At 37.5% G+C, this 20916-nt stretch overlaps 1 protein-coding gene across 1 annotated transcript in view; it reads right to left on the bottom strand.

The window, feature by feature from the left end:
- Positions 1–20916, bottom strand: part of TMEM131 (transmembrane protein 131) — a 209122-nt gene that overhangs the window by 128817 nt on the left and 59389 nt on the right. Inside the window, exon 3 of the mRNA XM_059406161.1 lies at positions 7376–7416. Within this exon, the coding sequence (XP_059262144.1) occupies positions 7376–7416 (41 nt within the window). The remainder of the gene's footprint in view (positions 1–7375; positions 7417–20916) is intronic.

The raw sequence follows: 20916 nt of genomic DNA, 5'->3' as shown, positions 1-20916 counted from the left end.
TAATGTCTACATTTTCATTAATCCCACTCAGTGAAATTTTCATTTCAGAAACTGTATTTTCCAGCTCCAGAGTTTCCATTTTGTTTTTTTTACAATGTCAATTTTTCCTTCATTATATTCATGTTTTCCTTTAAATCGAAGAACATATATAATGGATGTACTGAATTCCCCGGGTGCTACTTCCATCATCTCCATCATTTCTAGATTTTTTTTTCTTGGTTATGGGTCCATTTATTGATTCTCTACACATTCAATAATCTTTGATAAAAATAATTATTTCTAGTACATTATTACTATTCTAAGTTACTTTCATTTCCATATGAATTTCAGAATTAGCTAAACTGTAGGTAATCTCTAGAAAAAAAAAAGCCTATGGGGATTTTGATTTGGATTGCATTGAAATATACAGATCAATTTGGAGAGAACTGATACCTTGACTTTTTATCCATGAAGACAGTATTCTCCCTCCACTTATTTGGGTTTTCTTTACTTACTCTTGCTGATGTTTGGAGATTTCAGTGTACAGTCTTGCACATCTTTGGTCAGACTCAACCCTAGGTTCACTAATTGCCAAATATACCCAGACTAGGCTACACCTAAGAAGCTAGGGCATATGAGGCCTATGAGCTCATGAGGCATATGAGCTAGGGCATCACTCAGCTGCTGAGCACACCAGGACACAGCTCTCCAGGACACAGAGCTATGTAGGAAAAGGGGACTGTTCTTTTCACCAGCCGCCCACTCTAATGTCCATACTTGGAAAGGGTGGCGGGAGGGGAGACAAGCATCACCTGATTGCCACCAGCCACTCAAAAGCCTCTACAGCATGGAGCCTACGGAAAATGAGATCTGCCAATGTTCTCCGGCTGTCATATCCGATTGGAATAACTGTCCCATCCCAGCGAGCTGCAGGAGATGGGAATATCTACTTGTCTGCCAAGCCCACTGAAACAGCTCTGATGCAAGGCAGAGCTGTGGAGTGATGGATGCAGTCTCTAGCTTGAATGCTATGACCTCCCACACTGTTCTTACCACGTTGAATAAATGTTTCTCAATTCATTTTAAGTCCTTTGAACTATCGCCAGATACTCTGTCTTTGCTCATTTTAATCATCCTAACAAATGTTTCTTATGGGGAGAAGTCCCCAAGCTCCTCATACCATCATTCCAAAAATCTCAATTCTGTCACACTTGTATTTAAGGTGAGAATAATGTGACGCTTTAAAAAAATAAGTGAAGTAAACTGGCCTACTCAAAGGAGCTTACCAACATCTGCTTCTGTGGTTTAATGCAAAGTTAATCCTATCTTTACTTAAGCTCACTTCTGGTAAGTTGACTTCCTATCATCAACTTACTACAGTCTTCAAGATTTATGTAAAGTAGTGCCTTTGGGGGAGGGGGGCAATATTTGTCACTTCATGTGCAGCTGAAAGCTCCAGAACTAGAAAATAAAAATACAAACCCCAGTGAAATCTTAACAACAACAAAACAAAAACCACAGCTTAAGGACATTCCCTTTAGTTTTTCTGGTTTTTGTTTTTTTGGTTTTTTTTTTTTTTTTACAAAATTTAAAACAGGTATTAGTGAAACTGTAAATATTAGCAGATTTTATCTTCCACTAAAATATTACCAAGTTTTGGATCTAACTACAATCTTGCGTGCTTATGGCTATTATAGGCAACCAAAAGAGTTGTACTTAATAATAAGGAAACTATATAGTCAATTAAAGAATCCCAACACCATGTATTTCCCAGCCCAGTATTTTTGGCTTATTTCCCAGGTACACCAGGAAACTTAAAGATTAGAAGAATCTGATTCTTCTCTTGAACATTAAGTGTATACACGCACACATACACATATATCCTTCTTACCTAGCTGTATTTGCTAACATTTTCAGCTCTTATGAAAATGACAACAGTAGCAGTATTCCTAACCCAAGAGCTCTGCATTAGCTGCTTCTCTGTCTGAAATGCTCTTCCCTAAGACTTTCACCAGGTAAACTTAAACACCATTTCAGAGAAGCCTTCCTTAACATCCCATCTAAAGAACCTATATAGTCCTGTCTATTCCAGACTACTCTCTAGCTGCATTTACTTATTTAGTGGCTTACTGTCTGTATTCCTCATTCGAACATAGGCTCCACACCAGGGCAGGAAGGAGTCTTAGACTATCTCGCCCATCCAGCACTGTAGTAGTTTTAAAATATGGCCACAGATTCTCTGATACTTCTCTCTTCAAGAGATGGCACTTAATTCCCCTGGCCTTGGGGCTGACTTCTTATGAATGGAATATGGCAGAAGTGATGGTGTGTGACTGTAAGACTCAATTATAAAAGACACTGTGGCTTCCTCCTCATTTCTCTTGCATCACCTGTTCTGGGGTCACCAGCTGTCATGATGTGGCAACATTTAAACAGCCCTATGGATGGTTCAACATGGTAAAGGAAAAAGGCTTCTTGCCAACAAGCCAAGAAAAACTAAGCCTTTTTTTTTTTTTAAAGATTCCGTTTATTTATTTGACACACACAGAGAGAGATCACAAGTAGGCAAAGAGGCAGGCAGAGAGGAAGGGGGAAGCAGGCTCCCTGTCAAGCAGAGCCCAATGTGGGGCTCGATCCCAGGACCCCGAGATCATGACCTGAGCCAAAGGCAGAGGCTTAACCCACTGAGCCACTCAGGCGCCTCCAAAACTAAGGCTTTTTGCCAAGAGTTACATGAGTGAGCCATCTTGAAGAGGATCTAGCTGGCCCAGGCCTTCAGATGTGGGTTGATACCTCAACTGCCATCTCAGGAGGGATCCTGAGCCACAACTACTTCACTGAGGTGCTTCCAAATTACTCATTCCCAGAAACAGGAAGATGATATATGCTTGCTGTCTGAAGCTGCTAGGTTTGGGGGTAGTTTATTACAAGGCGAGAGATAATAAATACAACTACTAAGTCACCAGGTCTTACAACAAAGCCTGGCATATCCGAAGATCCCAGCAAACGTTTGCTGAGTGACTGAGCAAATAAATGATCACACAACCACAACTTACATTCATATAACATTTTAAAGTTCGCAAACTACAGTTGGCCAGATAAAACTTCTCATTTGATCCTCACAACAACTTTATATAAGTACATAACCTTATTATCATCTGTAAGATATACCAGGCAGAGAAATCATCCTCCCCAGTTTGCCAATGAAAGTTGTGCTCAGAGCAGTGAAGTAGCTGCTTTCCAGGCCCCACAGACGGTGAACAGAGAACTCAGGACTTTTGACTCCTCATCTTCCACCACAGGCTCCACACTCCCAGGAAAAGTCAACCATGAAAGATGGCCTCATGTCACAAAATACTCAACCATTACTGGTATTTATTATAATATTTTGGTGTTCAACTCAAATAAACACTGATGGAACACTATCTGCACATCCTCTACCATTCTATCATTGTAAACAAAATACTGTCACGTAACTGATAATCATATTAAAACAAATCAGAAGTGGTGAGCCAGAACAAAGGAGAGGAATAGGAAAAGGGGATCCTGGAAAATTGTGTTTTCCATGGTTTTACTTCCCACAATTCTGAGGTCATGACAGCAGCAGTTCATTCCCTTGCAGAATATCCTAAAAGCCCATGGAGCCAAACCTGTCCCCAGAACTAACACAGATGATAAGGGTGGGTGGTGGGGGGGAGGAAGGAGAGGAAAAGGCTGGGGAGAAAGAATAGGTAGCCGGAGGCTAGCATCTACCATTGTACTGCTATACAATCCACTAGGTACAGAATCATTCTATTAGCTGAGCTTTTCATGTTACAAATTTCCCTGGGGCAGGTGAAGTTTCACTTAAAGAATGAGATTTGATCCAAGATCACATACAGGAATTTTAAGAAAGCAGGGGCAGAATCTACTGGCTTACTAATAAAGCCAGGAGGCAGGCAGCATGTGGCTTATACATCTGGGGAGCACCAACAGTGAGAAATTGATGTAGAAAAGACGAGAGAAGTTCAAAAGACAAAGTGTGCCTCCCAGCAATCTAATGCTCAGTGGACACTGGCCATGCCGCAAGGGGATACTGGTAGAGGCAGTAATCTCCAGAGGTGGATCAGGCTCTGGGGTCAGAAGCCAGCCTTCACCTCAGCTATGCCTTGGGCCTTGTGGATCAGTTTGATGATGCAAGTGAAGGGAATGCCTGTGTCTTCTGTACCTTGATCCCTACAACCCTTTATGACATCCTTTTCAAGTGTGTTTTTTTCCCCACACAGTAGGCTGTGTTTTGTCACTTTAACACCTGTGCTCTATGACCTCATCAGAAGGGATGTCTTCATTGCCCTATAAGACACCTAAAGGCAGGGGCTACACACACAGTCTCAGCACTGAACAGATACTTTCAGAAACCTCTAGGAATACTGGCTGAAAAAGAAAATCCAGGGAATACAGAAGGACTACATACTTGCTGTGCACATAGTCAGAGTGAACACAACATAGCTTGGCAATCAGAAGATGATGAATTCTAACTGAAACTGTGCTGCTTTCACTGCAAGCATATTCCTTGGTTCTAAGGGTCTCAGCTTCCTCGTGTGTCAAACAAGGGGCTCAATAACACTACCTATTAGGGTCTCCTGTACTTAGAATCCTTTGAAATCCTATAACTTTCACCTTAGTCAAATTTTGAGACCCAAACCCAAATGCTGACATTTTTACAGAATAGTTTTTTAAACTGAAAAAAATTATAATTTCTGTTGTGTTTACAACTACACATCTTATTTACAACTTCTGTTGTTACACAACTGCACACTTATATTTTCATTCACATTTTATTTTGCATATGCAATTTTATTTAAGTTATTCTTTCTTAAATGAGAGCTCTGGCAGTGTTTACTTTGTGCAGCGCTGAGCCACACGTTAAAAAAACCAGCTAAACGTGTGCAAGCTACGTTCTGATTATGTTCTTGTAAGTGTGGAGCCTTTATTTGCTTTTCCATGTCATATATATGTTTTTAAAATAACTTATTAAGGGTGAGTCAAAAATATAGCCCTTTAGTTTAGTTTTTTGTTAGCTGATATTAGGTTCAAACTCTAAATTTAAGCCTGTATATTGTTATGAATTGAATTGTATCCCCCACCAAATTTGCATGTTGATGCCCTAACCCTCCGATAGGATAGGCTTTGAGAGGTAATTAGGTTTAGAGAAGGTCACAAGAATGAGGCCTTCATGATAGCATTAGTGCCTTTAAAAGAAATGACACCAGAGAGCTTGCTTCCATTCTCCCTCTTTGCCATTTGAGGATAAAAGGGAGACACAGCAGCTATCTGTAAGCCAAGGACAAAGCCTTCACTGGGGAACCAATCTGCTGGCATCTTGATCTTGGACTTCTGGTCTCCAAAACTGTGAGGAAAAAAATGTTTAAGCCACTCAGTCTATGTGCTATTTTGTGACAGTAGCCTGGGCTCAAACGTATGTTTAGTACCTAATCCAGGTTCATACCCATAGCATATGCATTCCAATTTGAACCCAGTAGTTTAATGAATTCAATGATCTTAGGAAAAAAAAAAAAGTGAAGTGCGATGGTTTTAAAAAGTATCTGTAAATCATTGAATATTCATCATTCCCCTCACTCAATTTCCCATCTCCACATCTTTCTCCCCTCCCCCATGCCTTAAATCAAGACCAACCTAAGTGACCGGTTGAACAGCAGCAGCCAACAGAGGTAACACTATTACGACTTCAGAGTGAAGGTCAAAAAAAAGTGATACAGCTTTTACTGGCTCTCTTTGGGATGTTCACTCTTGAAATCCAGCTATCATACTGTGAGGGAGCCCAAACAAGTCTTTGTGAACAGACCACACAGAAGGGCCCAAATGCAGGCATTCTAGGTGACAGCCTAGCTGAATTCCAGGTAACAAACTAACATCAGCATGCGAGTGAACATGCCTCTAGCTCTGGAGTCTCCCCAGCTGAGGCCCCCATCACCATGAAGCACAGACAAGCTGTCTCTGCTGTGCTCTGTCTAAACTCCTGGCTTACAGAGTCTGACAGCATAATAAAATGATTGCTCTATGCCAGTATACTGGGCTAGTTTGTTAGGCAGATGTGGATCACAGATAAGTGGAACATGAGATCAGAATATAATTATGTATTGATGTAAATTCTTCATTATACTAGGAAAATAACTTAAAGCCAAATCTTGATCATGGATGAATAACCTCATCTTCATAAATGTAGCCAATATAATTTCATAGCTAATTTCCTAACTGCTGGAATAAAGTAACAAGAAAGTAGCACAAAATAACAGGTGTGCCTTTCTTCCAAAAAGTTTAGCTCTAGAGGATTCGGGGGTTCTAGGGTTCTCAGATGGTCTAGCCAAGGTGGCATCAGGCTAGACATGGATTATGCTGGAAATAATCCACCCCAGTCCCAAAAATATTTGCGAAGGGGTAAAGGGGTAGAAGGGTGGCATTAGGCTTTACAATACGAGAGCGGGGAAGTCTACATCTTCGTGTAGGCAGTAGGTGTTTCTTTTGGGTAGGGTTCATGGGTAAAGCAGGTCTCAACAGGGCATAGAAAATTAGGCAGACGAACAGAACAATGAGGAAGTAGGGTCATGTTACTGTAGATCTAAGTGAAAAAGCAAAACCAGTGAATGAAGGAGTTTCATTATTAATGAAGTCGAGTTTTAATTGTCTTACTCTGAGTATGTGCTACTTCTCTTTTAGAATAAAGTTCTTTGCTGATGAAAACTGCATTTTACTAGGCCAAGAACATTCAAGGATATTCAATTCACAGCTCTCATTCTCCTTTAAATACCGCGTACAGACCCTCACTGGGTATGGAGGTTCATCAGGATAGTAACTTTCTGTTTATATTGTCTCCCTTTAGGTGTGAGAAGCTACCAAAAGACCAAAGAATTTGGATGTGAGAAAGACATCTTCAAATTCATATGCATGTACCTATTTTCATAATACCTAAGGGCAAAACAATTCCCTTGTTTGTTTTCACAGAGAAGCTGCGTTCAAAAGGGGTCTCTTTCAGTGACTTAGGTTTCACAGCTCTGTAGGCAGACACCTTATGGTAACTAAGGGCAGGAACAGTCAGTCCACAATAGGTAGCAATAGCCAGGGGAAATTACTAGGGAGTTATAAAGCTGATCCTCCTGTTATGATGGGGAGAAAGACTATATGATACTTCACCTGCAAATTCAGACCTCAACCTGGTTTTCCACACTTGAAATTCATAATATAATGTGACTTATAATTTGCTTTTTCCTCTTCACCAAAAAGGGTGGTGCAAGAGGAGGACAGTATTGCTGGAACACCCCAAAAGGAACTGAAATTATGTTAGTATCTTATTAAATACATACAATTTTATGTTATAAAATATACATATATTCCTTACCTTTTCTGTTGATACGAACTGAGTCCAAGTGTTGTCTCAGTCTGTGAAAGGAAGAAAACAATGAAAAAATACTGAAACCTTTCTACTACAGACAAACAGAACATCCAAAATATACAGCAGTTTCCACTTTGATCATATACTCACTTAGATTTTCAGGTTAAACCCAATCCTTAAATCACAGGAAATGATATGTCACATTACATAATTCAAATGAGAGAATAATTTGGGATTAAATTTTAAACACACATGAAAAGAATACAGAGTTATGAGATTTTTAAGAGTTTGCTAAACCAATACATCCTGTGAGAAGAGGCCGCTATGCAATCACTTTGGGAGGCCAGCTGTGCCTCTCAATGTTCACTGCTTACCAACTGTGTGGCTGGTGCTGGTGGATAATGGCTCCTGCTGCCATGGAGCTCAAGGGTGTGGGGGCAGAGCCATTTTAAAACTAAATAAATATAGGAGCACCTGGGTGGCTCAGTTGATTAAGTATCTACCTTCAGCTCAAATCATGATCTGAGGGTCCTGGAATTGAGCCCTGTATTGGGCTCCCTGCTCAGCAGGGAGTCTGCTTTTCCCTCTCCCTCTCCCTCTGTGCGCACACTCTCTTGCTCTCTCAAATAAATAAATAAAATCTTAAAAACAACCTAAATAAATATAAAAGAGCTATGAAAATGTTGGAAAGGTACTGTGAAAGAGAATAAATAGGTGATGTGTTTCAGTGTATCATGAGGGAAGGCCTGTCTGAAGAAATCATATCTACACTGAATGTGATTAAGTGTAAAAAAGCTGTGTGTGGAAACAGGGCTGTGTAGTGGTGGAAAAAACAACAGGCACACAGATCTGACTTCAGAATAGACAGAAGGTCTATTTGGATGGAGCTCAGAGGGACAGGGGGAAGAAAAGTAGAAAATGAGTTTGGAGGGCTGGACAGGGGCTAGACTATGCTGAGTCCTGGTAAGAAGCCATGGTAAGAAGTTTGAAATTTGATCTACTCTGTATGTATTACAAGGGATCTGAAGGAGTAAGAGAGACAGAGACAGACATGATCTGATTTAATTTAAGACACCATTCTGGTGGCAGTGTAGAGAGGATGGAGGAGAGGAGAATAAGACAGAAAGCAAGAAATTGGTAGACAATTGAGGAAGGTAAGTTCTTAATAACGGTATGTGAGAAAATGCCAAAACTCTAAGGAATACCATCAGTGAACTTATCCCAAAAGGTTAGCTTCTAGGTGGTAATTAGAAAAAGCAGAAGAGTTGTGGCATTATTTTCCCCATTAATATATATTATTTTGCAATGGTATTTTTGGAGACTGTATAAGGAAGAAATATGACAGATGTGGGAAAATATCCTTAGTGTTTGAAAGTGAAACCATAGGTGAAGGTGAAGTGTCAGGATATCTGTAATTTTCTTTAAAATTTTGGGTGCCTGGGTGGCTCAGTGGGTTAAAGCCTCTGCCTTCGGCTCAGGTCATGATCCCAGGGTCCTGGGATCGAGCCCCACATCGGGTTCTCTGCTCAGCGGAGAGCCTGCTTCCTCCTCTCTCTCTGCCTGCCTCTCTGCCTACTTGTGATCTCTATCTGTCAAATAAATAAATTAAAAAAAATCCTTTAAAATGTTTCAGCATATGACTTGCATGGAAGTATGTGTGTATATAAGCAAATACGACAAAATGTTAATAATCTATCTCAGTAAATGGGTATTCATTCTTAACTCTTATTTTCTAAACTTAAAAATATGTTTAACTTTTCATTGTAAAAAAAATTTTTTAAAGAATGTATTTATTTATTTGAGAGAGAGAGAGAAAGCACAAACGAGGGGGGGCAGGAGGAGAGGGAACCTGACATAGGACTCAATCTTAGGACCCTAAGATCATGACCTGAGCCAAAGGCAGACACTTAACTGAGATTCCTAGAGCCCCCCCCAATTTTTTCTTGTGGGAGAAAAAGTTATATATTTGATAAAAGGTTAATATATAAATATATAAAGAAGCACTAAAATTAAATTTTGTTATTGATAAATAGCAAATAAACAAACCTGATTTAAAAATGGGTGGGTGGGGGCCTGGGCAGCTCAGTAGGTCAGGTGTCTGATTCTTGATTTTGACTTAGGTCATGATCTCAGGGTCCCGAGACTGGGCCCTGCATTGGATTCCACTCAGCATGGAGTCTGCCAGAGATTCTCTCTCTCCCTTTCTCTCTGCCCCTCGCCTGCTTACATACTTGCTCTCTAAAATAATAAATCTTAAAGTGGGGCAGTGCAAGCCTTGATAGACATTTCTCCAAAGAAATATACAAATGGCCAATGGTCTCATGAAAAGATGTTCAACATCACTATTAGGGAAATGCAAATCAAAACTATAATAAGATACCACTTCACTCCCATCAGGATAGCTACTATCAAAAAGCCAGAAAATAACAAGTGCTGGAAAGGTTGTGGAGAAATTGCTATCCTTGTGCACTGTTAATGGGAATGTAAAATGTGGTGCTATGGTGGAAAATGGTATGGTTGTTCCTCAAAAAATTAAATACAGAATTACCACATGATCCAGCAATTCTACTTCTGGGCATATACCCAAAAGAATTGAAAGCAGAAAGCAGGGACTCAAATAAATATGTAGATATCCATGTTCATTACAGTACCGTCTACAATAAAGTGTGGAAGTAACACAAATATCTACCAATGGATAAATGGACAAATAACATGTGGTTTTTATGTACAACAGAGCATTATTTAGTCTTTTAAAAAAGGAAGAAAATTCTGACATATGCTACAACATGGATAAACCTTGAAGACAAAGTCTATACTAAATGAAATAAACCAGTCACAGAAAGACAAAGATTACATGATCCTATTTATATGAAGTACTTAGAATAGTCAAGCTAATAGAGATAGGAAGTAGAATGGTGGTTGTTAAGGGTTAGCGTGAAGGGAATGAGGAGTTATTGTTTAGTGAGCACAGAGCAGTTTCAGTTTGGGATAATGAAAAAGTCCTGGAGCTGGATGGTAGTGATGTAAAAACAAACATGAATGTATTCAGTGTCACTGAACTATATAAAATTAAAATGGTTAAAACTGTAATTTTTATGTTACATATATTTTACTATATTTTTTAAAAAGTTACAGTAATGATGACAGTGAGCTGCCATAAAGATAAGACAAACAGATCAAGGAACTGGAGAAAGTCCAAAAATGGACTTACACATGTATAGTCATTTGATTTTCAACAAAGGAATCAATAGAGTTAGTTCATGGCAGAAACCTTTATCTTGTCAGCAAATGGTGCTGGAACAACAGGACAAACCTATGCAAAGGAAAACTGAGCCTTTATCCTTATGTCACACCATGTACTCAAATTACTTTTATACTTATAGTTTCAAGCATAAAAACTAATTATACAGTTTCAACAAGAATACATAGGAGATTATCTTTGCAATCCTGGAAACAAAGATTTCATGAACAGGACAAAGGCAACTAACTGTAAAAAAACAAAACAAAACAAAAAAACTGACAGACTAGACTCCAAAAAATTTTTAAAATATGCTCACCAAAAGACACTGTTATGAAAATGAAAAAGCAAACTGTATATTGAGAGGATATTTGCAATCACATATTTGATGAAAGACTTGCATACTGAACATATAACTTGTGAATACAAATTTATAAAAACAACACCATTTTTAAAAATAAGCAATAGTAAAAATGTCAGTTAAGCACATGAAAAGATGCTCAGTATGTTATTAAGGAAAAGCAAATGACATACTACACACCTATTATAATGTCCAAAATTGAAAACACACTAAGAGTTGGAGAGAATGTAGAAAAACTACAACTTCCATACATTGTCAGTGGGAATGTAAAATAGAACTACCACTCTAGAAAAAGCTTAGCAATTTTTTACAAAGTTAAACACACCCCTACCATATGATGATGGCTCTCCACTCCTAGAGATTTACCCAAGATAAACACAAGAAAAGCATGTGCACAAGAATGGTTACAGCAGTTTTATCTTCATAGCATGTTTATACCAGGTCAATACTGGGACAACCCAAATTTCCATTAAAAAGTGAATGGATAAATGCATAGTGGTATATCTACACAATGGAATACTACTCAGCAATAAAAAAAGAATGAAGACTGGGAAAGTTTCTTGTTTCCTTAAACATTTCTTTTTCATTTCATAATAAAAGAGCAAAAAATAACATTTGAGCATAAAAAAAGAATAAACTGATGATACAACATAGATGAATCACAAAATAATTATGCTGAGTCAGACACCCCCCCACCCCCACCAAAGTACATTCTGTGTGAATGCATTTATATAAAATGGTTTATAGTATAAAATGATAGTGACAGCAGAATAGTGATTGCAACTGCCTAGAAATGGAGGGTGAGGGGATTACCAAGGGTCACAAGTAAACTTTTGGGTGTGATGGATATGTTACTTTGACTGCAGTGATGATTTCACAAGTGTATAAATATTTAAACTCTTCAAACTGTACACTTTAAACACATATAGTTTATTGTGGGTCACTCATACTTCAATAAAGAATGCAACCTAAGAATTCTAGAACATGCAACACTGTGGTTCTTAAGTGAAGCTGACTAAAAGGGAACTCAAAGTTTATCACCCATGTACACTTTCTTAAGGGGGAAAAATTCTTCATGAAGACAATCTGGCCAACAAGATTACTCATGAAGAATTGCAAATGAGGAAGCTGTCTTGTGAAAGATAGGCAGATGGTCATGGCAAAGGAACTGTGGAAATAAGATTAGAAAAGCAGAAAGTAAATGTTGTTTTTAAAGTGTAAGCCACAAAATAGAAAAATCATTTAATCATAATAAACAAGAATAAAAATCTCAGCACATGCCAACAAAACACCCTAAGAATTAAAAGAGAAAGAGCACAATAGATATGATTTTATTTTCGAAGTAATTTGAGAAATAAAGGTTTAAACATATTTAAAACGTACATCTGAAAATTAAGCTCCTAAATCAAGAGAAAACAACAAAGAAAAGATAAAAATTAGATGGAATAAATATGTATACAGTATGATTAAATGAGATAAACTCATCTATTTTTTAAAAAGACTAAAGGATTGTGTTAGAAAACTAAAGGCCAACTATAAACTGTAAATACCTAATACAAAATGATGCAGAAATGCTGACAAACAATGGGCAAAAACAGGGTAAATGCTCCTACCCCCCAAAAGAGAAGAGAAAAAGCACACAGATAAGGGTTACAACACTAATAAAAAAATGGAAAAAATTTGTGAGGTTAGGTTTTAATCTGTATTTTCTGGGTGGGTAATATGGTTGAGCAGTTTTCAAATGCCCTTTCTGCCATCTGTACATCCTTTTCAGTGAAATGTCTGGTCATGTCTTTTGCTGATTCCTGACTGGGTTTTATTATTGAGTTTTGAGAGTTCCTGATAAATTCTATAAACTAGGTCCTTTGTCAGGTATATGGTTAGCAAATATTTTCTCTTAGTCTATATTCTGGCTTTTTATCTTTTTCACATGGTTTCTGGCAGAGCAAGCTTTTAATTTACAAATTTTTCCTTTATGGATTGTACTTCTGGTATCAAGTCTGGTGTCAAGTACTCTGCTAGCCCTCTATCCTGAAGCTTTTCTCCAATGCTTTTTTCTAAAAGTTTTATAGTTTGGGGGTGCCTGGGTGGCTCAATTGGTTAAGCGACTGCCTTTGGCTCAGGTGACGATTCCAGAGTCCGGGGATCGAGTCCTGCATTGGGCTCCTGGCTCAGTGGGGAACCTGCTTCTCCCTCTGATCCTCTCCCCTCTCAGGCTGTTTCTCACTCTCTCTCTCTCAAATAAATAAAATCTTTAAAAAAATAAAATGATAAAAATACGAGTTTTATAGTTTTATATATTTTTGCGTAGTTTTATATTGAAGTCTACAATCATTTATGAGCTAGTTTTTGTATAAGCTGTGAGAGATGTCTGTATATTTTAATACCATTTTAATATCTTTTGATGTTCTTTGTTCTCAGTTTTTAAGGCTATTTTTGAGCCAGCTACTTAGCTTTTTTGGTACCATTTATCTTTAAAACAGAGGGTATGAAATGGTAATGTGAAGAGAGTACAGAGTCAAAAATGGGCATGAGACAGAGAGCAGATAGTTCTGAGAAGACTCAGAATTGGAAGTAAAAAACAAAAACAAAACCAAAGAACCCGTGTTCAAATACCAACTCTGCTCTTACTAGCCAAGTAACCCTGGGAATATGTGAGAAGGCTTCCTGTCAACTGTGAAGAGCTGTACAGATGTTAGTCTCTACTGAGGGCCTTCTAGTGTCCCAAACATTTCCCCACCTCCAACAAGCAATTAACTTGACATGATGAGAAATCACTGCTCTGCGCAATGAAATCAGTCGTTATACTGTAAAACTTGATGATGCAGAATGAGAAATCAAAGCTATGTCCACAATGAAAATCATGGAAAATCAATAAATAAAACTATTAACATGTACTACATTTGGGTATTGGAATACAAGGATAACTCCCAAGTTCCCACTCTAGAGTACAGTGGTTTAGAACTTGTGCTTTAGAGTCCAAAAGTGTGGTATTGAATTCTAGCTCTACCACTTACTAGTCACTTACTGGGTTAAGTTACTTAAACTCTCTATTCTTTAATATCTCCTCTGAAAAAATGATCATGTATTTAAGAATTAAAAGAGTACCTGGCACTTGGCAATATCCAATAAATATTACTTATTTATTATTTTTCCAAATTTTCCATATTTTTTACAAGCATGTATTTCTTTTGTAATAGAACCACTTTCTTAAAAGAGAGATGAATGCTTTTATAATTCTGTGTATGTCAAAACCACAGCTCCCTCTTCCTTTATCTCAAGAAAACAGTAAGGCCATTCCCAAGAAAATTTAGAACAGTGGTTGATAATCAATAGTCCATAAGCCAAGTCTAGCCTGCTACCAAATTTTTGTGTTTTTTTCCTTTTTTATTGTAGTAAAATACACATAATGTAAAACTTACCATTAAAAAATTTTTTCTTTATTCATTTGACAGAAAGAGACACAGCAAGAGAGGGAAGTGGGGAGTAAAGAGGGAGAAGGAGGCTTCCTGCTGATCAGGGAGCCCATGTGGGACTCGATCCCAGAAACTTGGGATCACAACCTGGCTGAAGGCAGGCGTTTAATGACTGAGCCACCCAGGTGCCCCACCTTAACTATTTTTAATTGTACAGCTCAGTGACATTAAATAACATTTGCAGTGTTGGGCAACTGTCACTACCATCTATCACTAAAACTCCTTTCTTCTTGCAAACTTCAAACTCTGTACCCACTAAACAACTTTCTAGTCCCTCCTCCTTCCAGGCCTGGCATGCACCATTCTTACTTTGTCTCTACAATTTTGACTAGTCTAAGTACTTTGCATAAGTAGAACCATACAGTATTTATCTTTTTGTAACTGACTTATTTCACTTGGTGTATGTCCTTAAGATTCACTCATGGTATACCATATGTCAGGTTTTCCTACCTTTTTAAGATTGATATGTGTTCTATTATATTTATAAACTTCCTTTTGTTTATCCGTATATCTGTTGGTGGATCCCTGAATTGCTTCAATGCTTTGACACAGTATATCATCCTTTTTGTAAGTGGTTACATTCAGTTTGCTAGTCTTTTGTTGAGGACTTTGCATCAGTTTTCGTAAGGGATATTGTCTGTACTTTTCCTTCATTGTCCTGTCATTGGCTTTGTTATCAGAGTAATGCTGGAATTATGAAATGTTTTCTTCCTCCTAAATTTTTTGGAAAAGTATAGGGAAGGATTGGGAGTTTTTCAAATGTTTGGTGGAATTCACCAATGAAGCCATCAGGTGCAAGTTTTTTTTGTTGGGAGATTTTGGATTACTGATTGACTCTTCTTACAGGTCTCTTCAGATTTTCTATTTCTTTATGACTCAATCTTGGTAGGTATTGTGTTTCTTAGAATTTGTCCATTTAATTGAGGCTACACAGTTTGTTGGTGTACAAATGTTCACAGTACTCTCCTATAATTCTTTTTATTTCTGTATGATCAGTAGTGACGTCCCCACTTTCATCTCTGAATTTAGTAATTTGGCCACTTTTCATTCTTAATCCACATAGGTAAGACTTTGTCAACATTGTTGGTTGTTTTTCAAAAAAGCAATTTTTGGTTTCGTTTATTTCCTCTATTTCTCATATTCTCTAGCTCATTTATCTCTGTTCTAATCTTTACTACTTCTTTCCTTTTACTACCTTTGGGGTTAGCTTATTCTTATTTTTGTAGTTCCTTAAGTTGTAAAGTTAGGTTATTGATTTGAGATCTTTTTTTCTAACATCAGCATTTACAGCTATAAATTTCCTCCTTACCACTGCTTTTGGTGTATTGCATAGTTTTTTGGTATGTTGTGTTTTCATTTTCATTCATCTCTCTATAGTTTCTAATTTCCCTTGTGTAATTTCCACAAATATGTGAATTTTTCAGTTTTCCTTCTGTTACTGATTTCTAATTTCATCTTCTTGTGATTGGAGATGATACTCTGTATGATATCTATCTTAAAAAAACTATTGAGGACTTCTGGGAAGATGGTAGAGTAGGAGGATCCTAACCTCACCTCTTTCCCACAGACACACCTAGAGAACAGCTACAAGAGTATAACTAAATAAGAAAACAATGTGAAGACTAGAAGAACAGACTTGTCACAGTTAATTGTAGAGAAGAGGCCACACTGAAAAGGGTAGAGGGCAAGAAACGTGGTCAGGAATCAATCTGCCTGCAAGGCTAACCACAAACAGGAGAAACACCACAAGCATGTGGAAATGTTAGGAGCAAACTCCACAACAGGCACCCCAGACAAGAGGACCTACCCTAAGATGCAACCACATAACATGTGGCTTTAAAAACCAGTGGGGCTTAAATTTACAAGTTTTACAATCAGTGGAGCTTAACTCTGGTTACTTTTAAAATCAGTGGGCTTAGTTCTGGGAGAGCCAGGGGGCCTTAGGAGGCTGAGTCCCTGCCTTTAAAGAGAAAACAAGACAATCCCATGGAGATAGTTCATAGAAGCAGCAGTTTGAAAAGCCTGTGGGGTATATGTGAAAGTGATTATATATTCAGAACATGTGCTGGAGGAGCTGGGATCATTAGAAGACTTCTCTAAGAACAAAGAACTTTCCCCCACCCTCCCAAATAGCAGGATACCTGTGGGAGCCAGTTAAAACACCCTAATTGCTAAGACTGTGTACCACACAGATCTTTTTTTCCTGCAGATCTGCCCCATCCAACCTGCCCTACTTGGTAAGAGTGCCTTCAAAGTGGCTCCTGCTCTGTCACTTCCAGCATGTTGTCCTGGAAGGGACCACTACCACTCCAAAGTAATTTCTGCTTTGAGTAAAGGGGGGAGATAACCACACATACCAGTTTAACTGCAGCCCCAGCATGTGAACTGGGAGTACACACTTGATCTGACTGCCAACCCTGTCCACCAACAAAAATCTCTCAGGGGACACCATGAGACAGCACTGTAGTTCCATGTAACTATAGACCGGGGAAATGGCCTGTGGGCAGGCATCTGGTCTGACCACTAGATACTACCCAGCTACAAGTGCAAGGTAGCCCCAGACTGGCCCCTTAACAGCACAGGGACCAAACTGTGGCCCAAACAGGTAAAGTAGGCAATTGTAGCTGACTGGACTAAAAGCAAACACAGCTTAGCCACAACAGTAGGGCACATACAACCCACACAGGATACACCCCTAGAGCACCTGGTTCTGGTGAACATGGGTCACTGCACCAAGGAACTCTTCTTCTGAGGGCTACTTTCAAAATTGGAAAACGGATGATTTTTCTTAATACAAAGAAATAAACACAGGGTTAGACACAATGAGGACACAGGAATATGTCCCAAATGAAGGAACAAGACAAAAACACCAAAAGGCATACATGAAATAGAGATACGCAATAGACCTAAGAATTCAAAATAATGGTCATAAAGATACTTACTGCACTTGAGAAAACAGTGAAGGATCTCAATGAGACCTTTAACAAAGGGACAGAAAATATAAAAAGAACCAATCAGAGATGAAGAACTCAATAACTAAAATTAAAAATACATTAGAAGGAATCAACAGCATATTAAAGGAGGCAGAACAGATCAGTGAGCTGTAAGACAGAGTAAACAGAAAGCAACAACCTGAAACAGCAAAAAGAAAAAAGAACAGTAAAAAATGAGATGAGGTTGGGGGAATTAAGAACAACTGCATTACAGGGATCTGAGGAAAGAAAGAGAAAAGGGGGCAAGAACTTTATTTGAAGAAATAATAGCTGAAAATTTCCTGACTCTGGGGAAGGAAACAGAAATCTAGATCTAGGAGGCATAGAGAATCCCCAACAAAATCAACCCAAGGAAGTCCACACTAAGATACATAATAATTAAAAGGGGGAAAAAAAACAGTGATAAAGATAATTTTATTTTATTTATTTATTTTTTAAAGATTTTATTTATTTGACAGACAGAGATCACAAGTAGGCAGAAAGGCAGGCAGAGAGAGAGGAGGGGAAGCAGGCTCACTGCTGAGCAGTTAGCCAGAAGCGGGGCTCGAACCCAGGACCCTGGGATCATGACCTGAGCTGAAAGCAGAGGCTTTAACCCACTGAGCCACGCAGGCGCCCAAAGAGAGAATTTTAAAAGCAGCAAGAGAAAACAGTACACCCAGGGGGAACCCCATAAAGCTGTTAGCTGATTTTTCAGCAGGTCATAAGAGAGTGGCATAACATCTTAAAAGTGCTGAAGGGAAAAAACCTGCAACAGAAAATACCTGACCCAGCAAAGCTATCATTCAGAATAGAAAGAGAGTTTCCCAGACAAAACTTAGAGAAGTTCATTGCCACTAAACCAGTCTGCCAAGAAACAGCAAAGGGAATTCTCTGAAAAGAAAAGGCCATAATCAGAAGAGTTTTAAAAAGAAAAAATTTCACAGGTAAATGCAAACATAATAAAAGAGTAGATTCATCACTTACAGAAACAGTACAGACACTGAAGCACAAAAACAGCAAAATCAACTACATATATAAAAATGAGTCAAAGGATACACAAAATAAAAGGATGGAGAGCATGGCATTATATACACAGGATGTGGGTATGAGGGGTAAAAATTTAGTGCTTCTAGAATCAATTCAAACTTAATTGATCATCAACTTAATATTGACTTCCATTTGCATAAGGCATGTACATTAACCTAATAGAAACTACAAATCAAAAACCTGTATTAGATATGCAAGAAATTAAAAGGAAGGAATTGAAGCATATCACTAAAGAAAGCCATTAAGCAAGGGAAAAGAGCATAAGAAGAAAGGAAGACAGAACTATAAAAACTACCATAAAACAAGTTAACAAAATGGCAATAAGTACAAATCTAACAATAATTATTTTGAATACAAATCCATTAAGTGCTTCAATCAAAAGACACAGGGTGATGGAATGGATGATAAAAGAAGACCCACCTATATGCTGTCTACAGGAGACTCATTTCATACCTAAACACATATGTAGAATGAAAGTAAAAAGAGATGGAACAGTATGTACCAGGCAAAATGAAATTAAAAGAAAGCTAAGGTAGCTCACTTTTATCCCAAAAAAATGGACTTTAAAACAGAGACTAACAAGAGACAAAGAAGGACTCTACATAATGATGAAACACTCTAACAAGAGAAAAAATAAAGACATTTTCAGACAGACAAGATTGTAGAGAATTTGTCACCAGAAGATTTGCACCAAAGGCAATAATGGAGAATAATATTCTTCAGGCTGAAATGGTCTCAGCAGCTCAAACATACAAAAGATAAAGAACATTAAAAATGAAAATATGTAGGGGCACTGGGTGGCTCACTTGGTTAAGAATCTGGCTTAATTTCAGCTCAGGTTATGATAACCTGAGCAATAACAACTGTAAATATTTAAGCACCAAACATACACCTAAATATTAACAGACATAAAAACAGGCATTAAAAAAAATTGATTGTTCTTCCTCCTAGATAATTCCAAATAACACATCTTGTTTGCTTATTCATTCTTCTGCTTGAAAAAAATCTGCTTTTGAACCCTTCTAATAAATTTTTTCAATTCAGTATTCCTGTTTGGTTCTTTTTAATTTTTTCTATCCCGATTATTTTTTCCTCCATGAATGGGTCACATTTTCACATTTTTTTTTTTTTTGGTATCAATGGTTATTTTTTCTGTTGAAAACCGGACATGCGAATCTAATAACATAATAACTCTGGACATCAGATTTTCCTAGGGTTTGCTTTTTCTTGTTATTTTCTCTTTACATGTGAAGAGTATTTTTCACTGGGGATAGAATTCTAGTTCTAATTTGTTTTTAGTAAATTTTATTATCTTTTGCTCCTATTGCCCTCAAGTAAATCCCTAGTACTTCTCTGACTCTACCTCAAGATCTTGCTGAGAACCCCAACTGACACATATGATAAAGAGTATCTATTGGGGTGGAGAAAAACTATACTAAACAACATACTTAATGAAATGCTGGAGGTTTTATCTCTGAGACGAGGTATCAAAGTAGGGTCAAAGATACACACTAAATACCACTTATATTCAACATCATAATGACTATAGCCAGTAAAGTGAAGCAAGAGAAAGAATTAAAAACTAAAAGGACAGTAAAGTTGGAAATACAATGTTATTAACTTAAGACTATGATAGTTTGTGGACCTAGTCCAGAGCATCTACAGATAAGTTTTTAGAAACAACTAGTAATTTAGCTAGTTTGCAGTAATAGTCAATGTATAAAAAACAAGTACATTTCTGTATTTTATGTTGGCCCATATGAATTTCTACTTTTATAAAAGAGAAAAGGCAACCGAGCCCAGAAATAGATTCATGCATACATGGATCCTTAACTTATGAATAAAGTGTCACTGAAGAATACTGGGGAAAGAAAATATTGGGGAACAATGAAGGTACTGGGACAAGTCAATATCTATATGAGAAATAAAACTATGACCTCACACCAATAACAAAGTCAATTTAGAATTACAGCTAGAATTACAGTTAGAATTACAGCTATAATTATGAAAGGCAAAACAATAAATATCTGTATTTTATACAGTAATACAGGAGAATATTTTTATGACCTTGGATAGGAAAATATTTTCTTAACAGTACAGAAAAAGTATAAACTGTAATGGAAAATAGAGTTTAAACTACATTAAAATTAATTAAAAGTAAGAATTTCTGTTTATCAAAGTCACATTATGTGTAGAAAGGTAATCCACGAAGCAGAAGATACTTCTAATATATATAACCAGAATTGTACCAGATTTAAAAAGAACTCCTATCACACAAGAGGAAAAAAGACATGCAACCCAAGAGTTAAACAGGGCAAAAGATTTAACTGAGATTTCACAAAAGATATCCAAATGGTCAAATAAACATGAAAAATTACTCCACCTTATTAGGAATCAGAGAAATGCAAATTAAAAGTACAATAAGATACTATCACTCACTCTTCAGAATA

Source organism: Mustela nigripes, chromosome 7 (genome assembly GCF_022355385.1).
Source record: "Mustela nigripes isolate SB6536 chromosome 7, MUSNIG.SB6536, whole genome shotgun sequence".
Lineage (NCBI taxonomy): Eukaryota > Metazoa > Chordata > Mammalia > Carnivora > Mustelidae > Mustela > Mustela nigripes.
The sequence above is the reverse complement of the archived record's forward strand: the minus strand, read 5'-3'. Positions and strand labels throughout refer to the sequence as shown.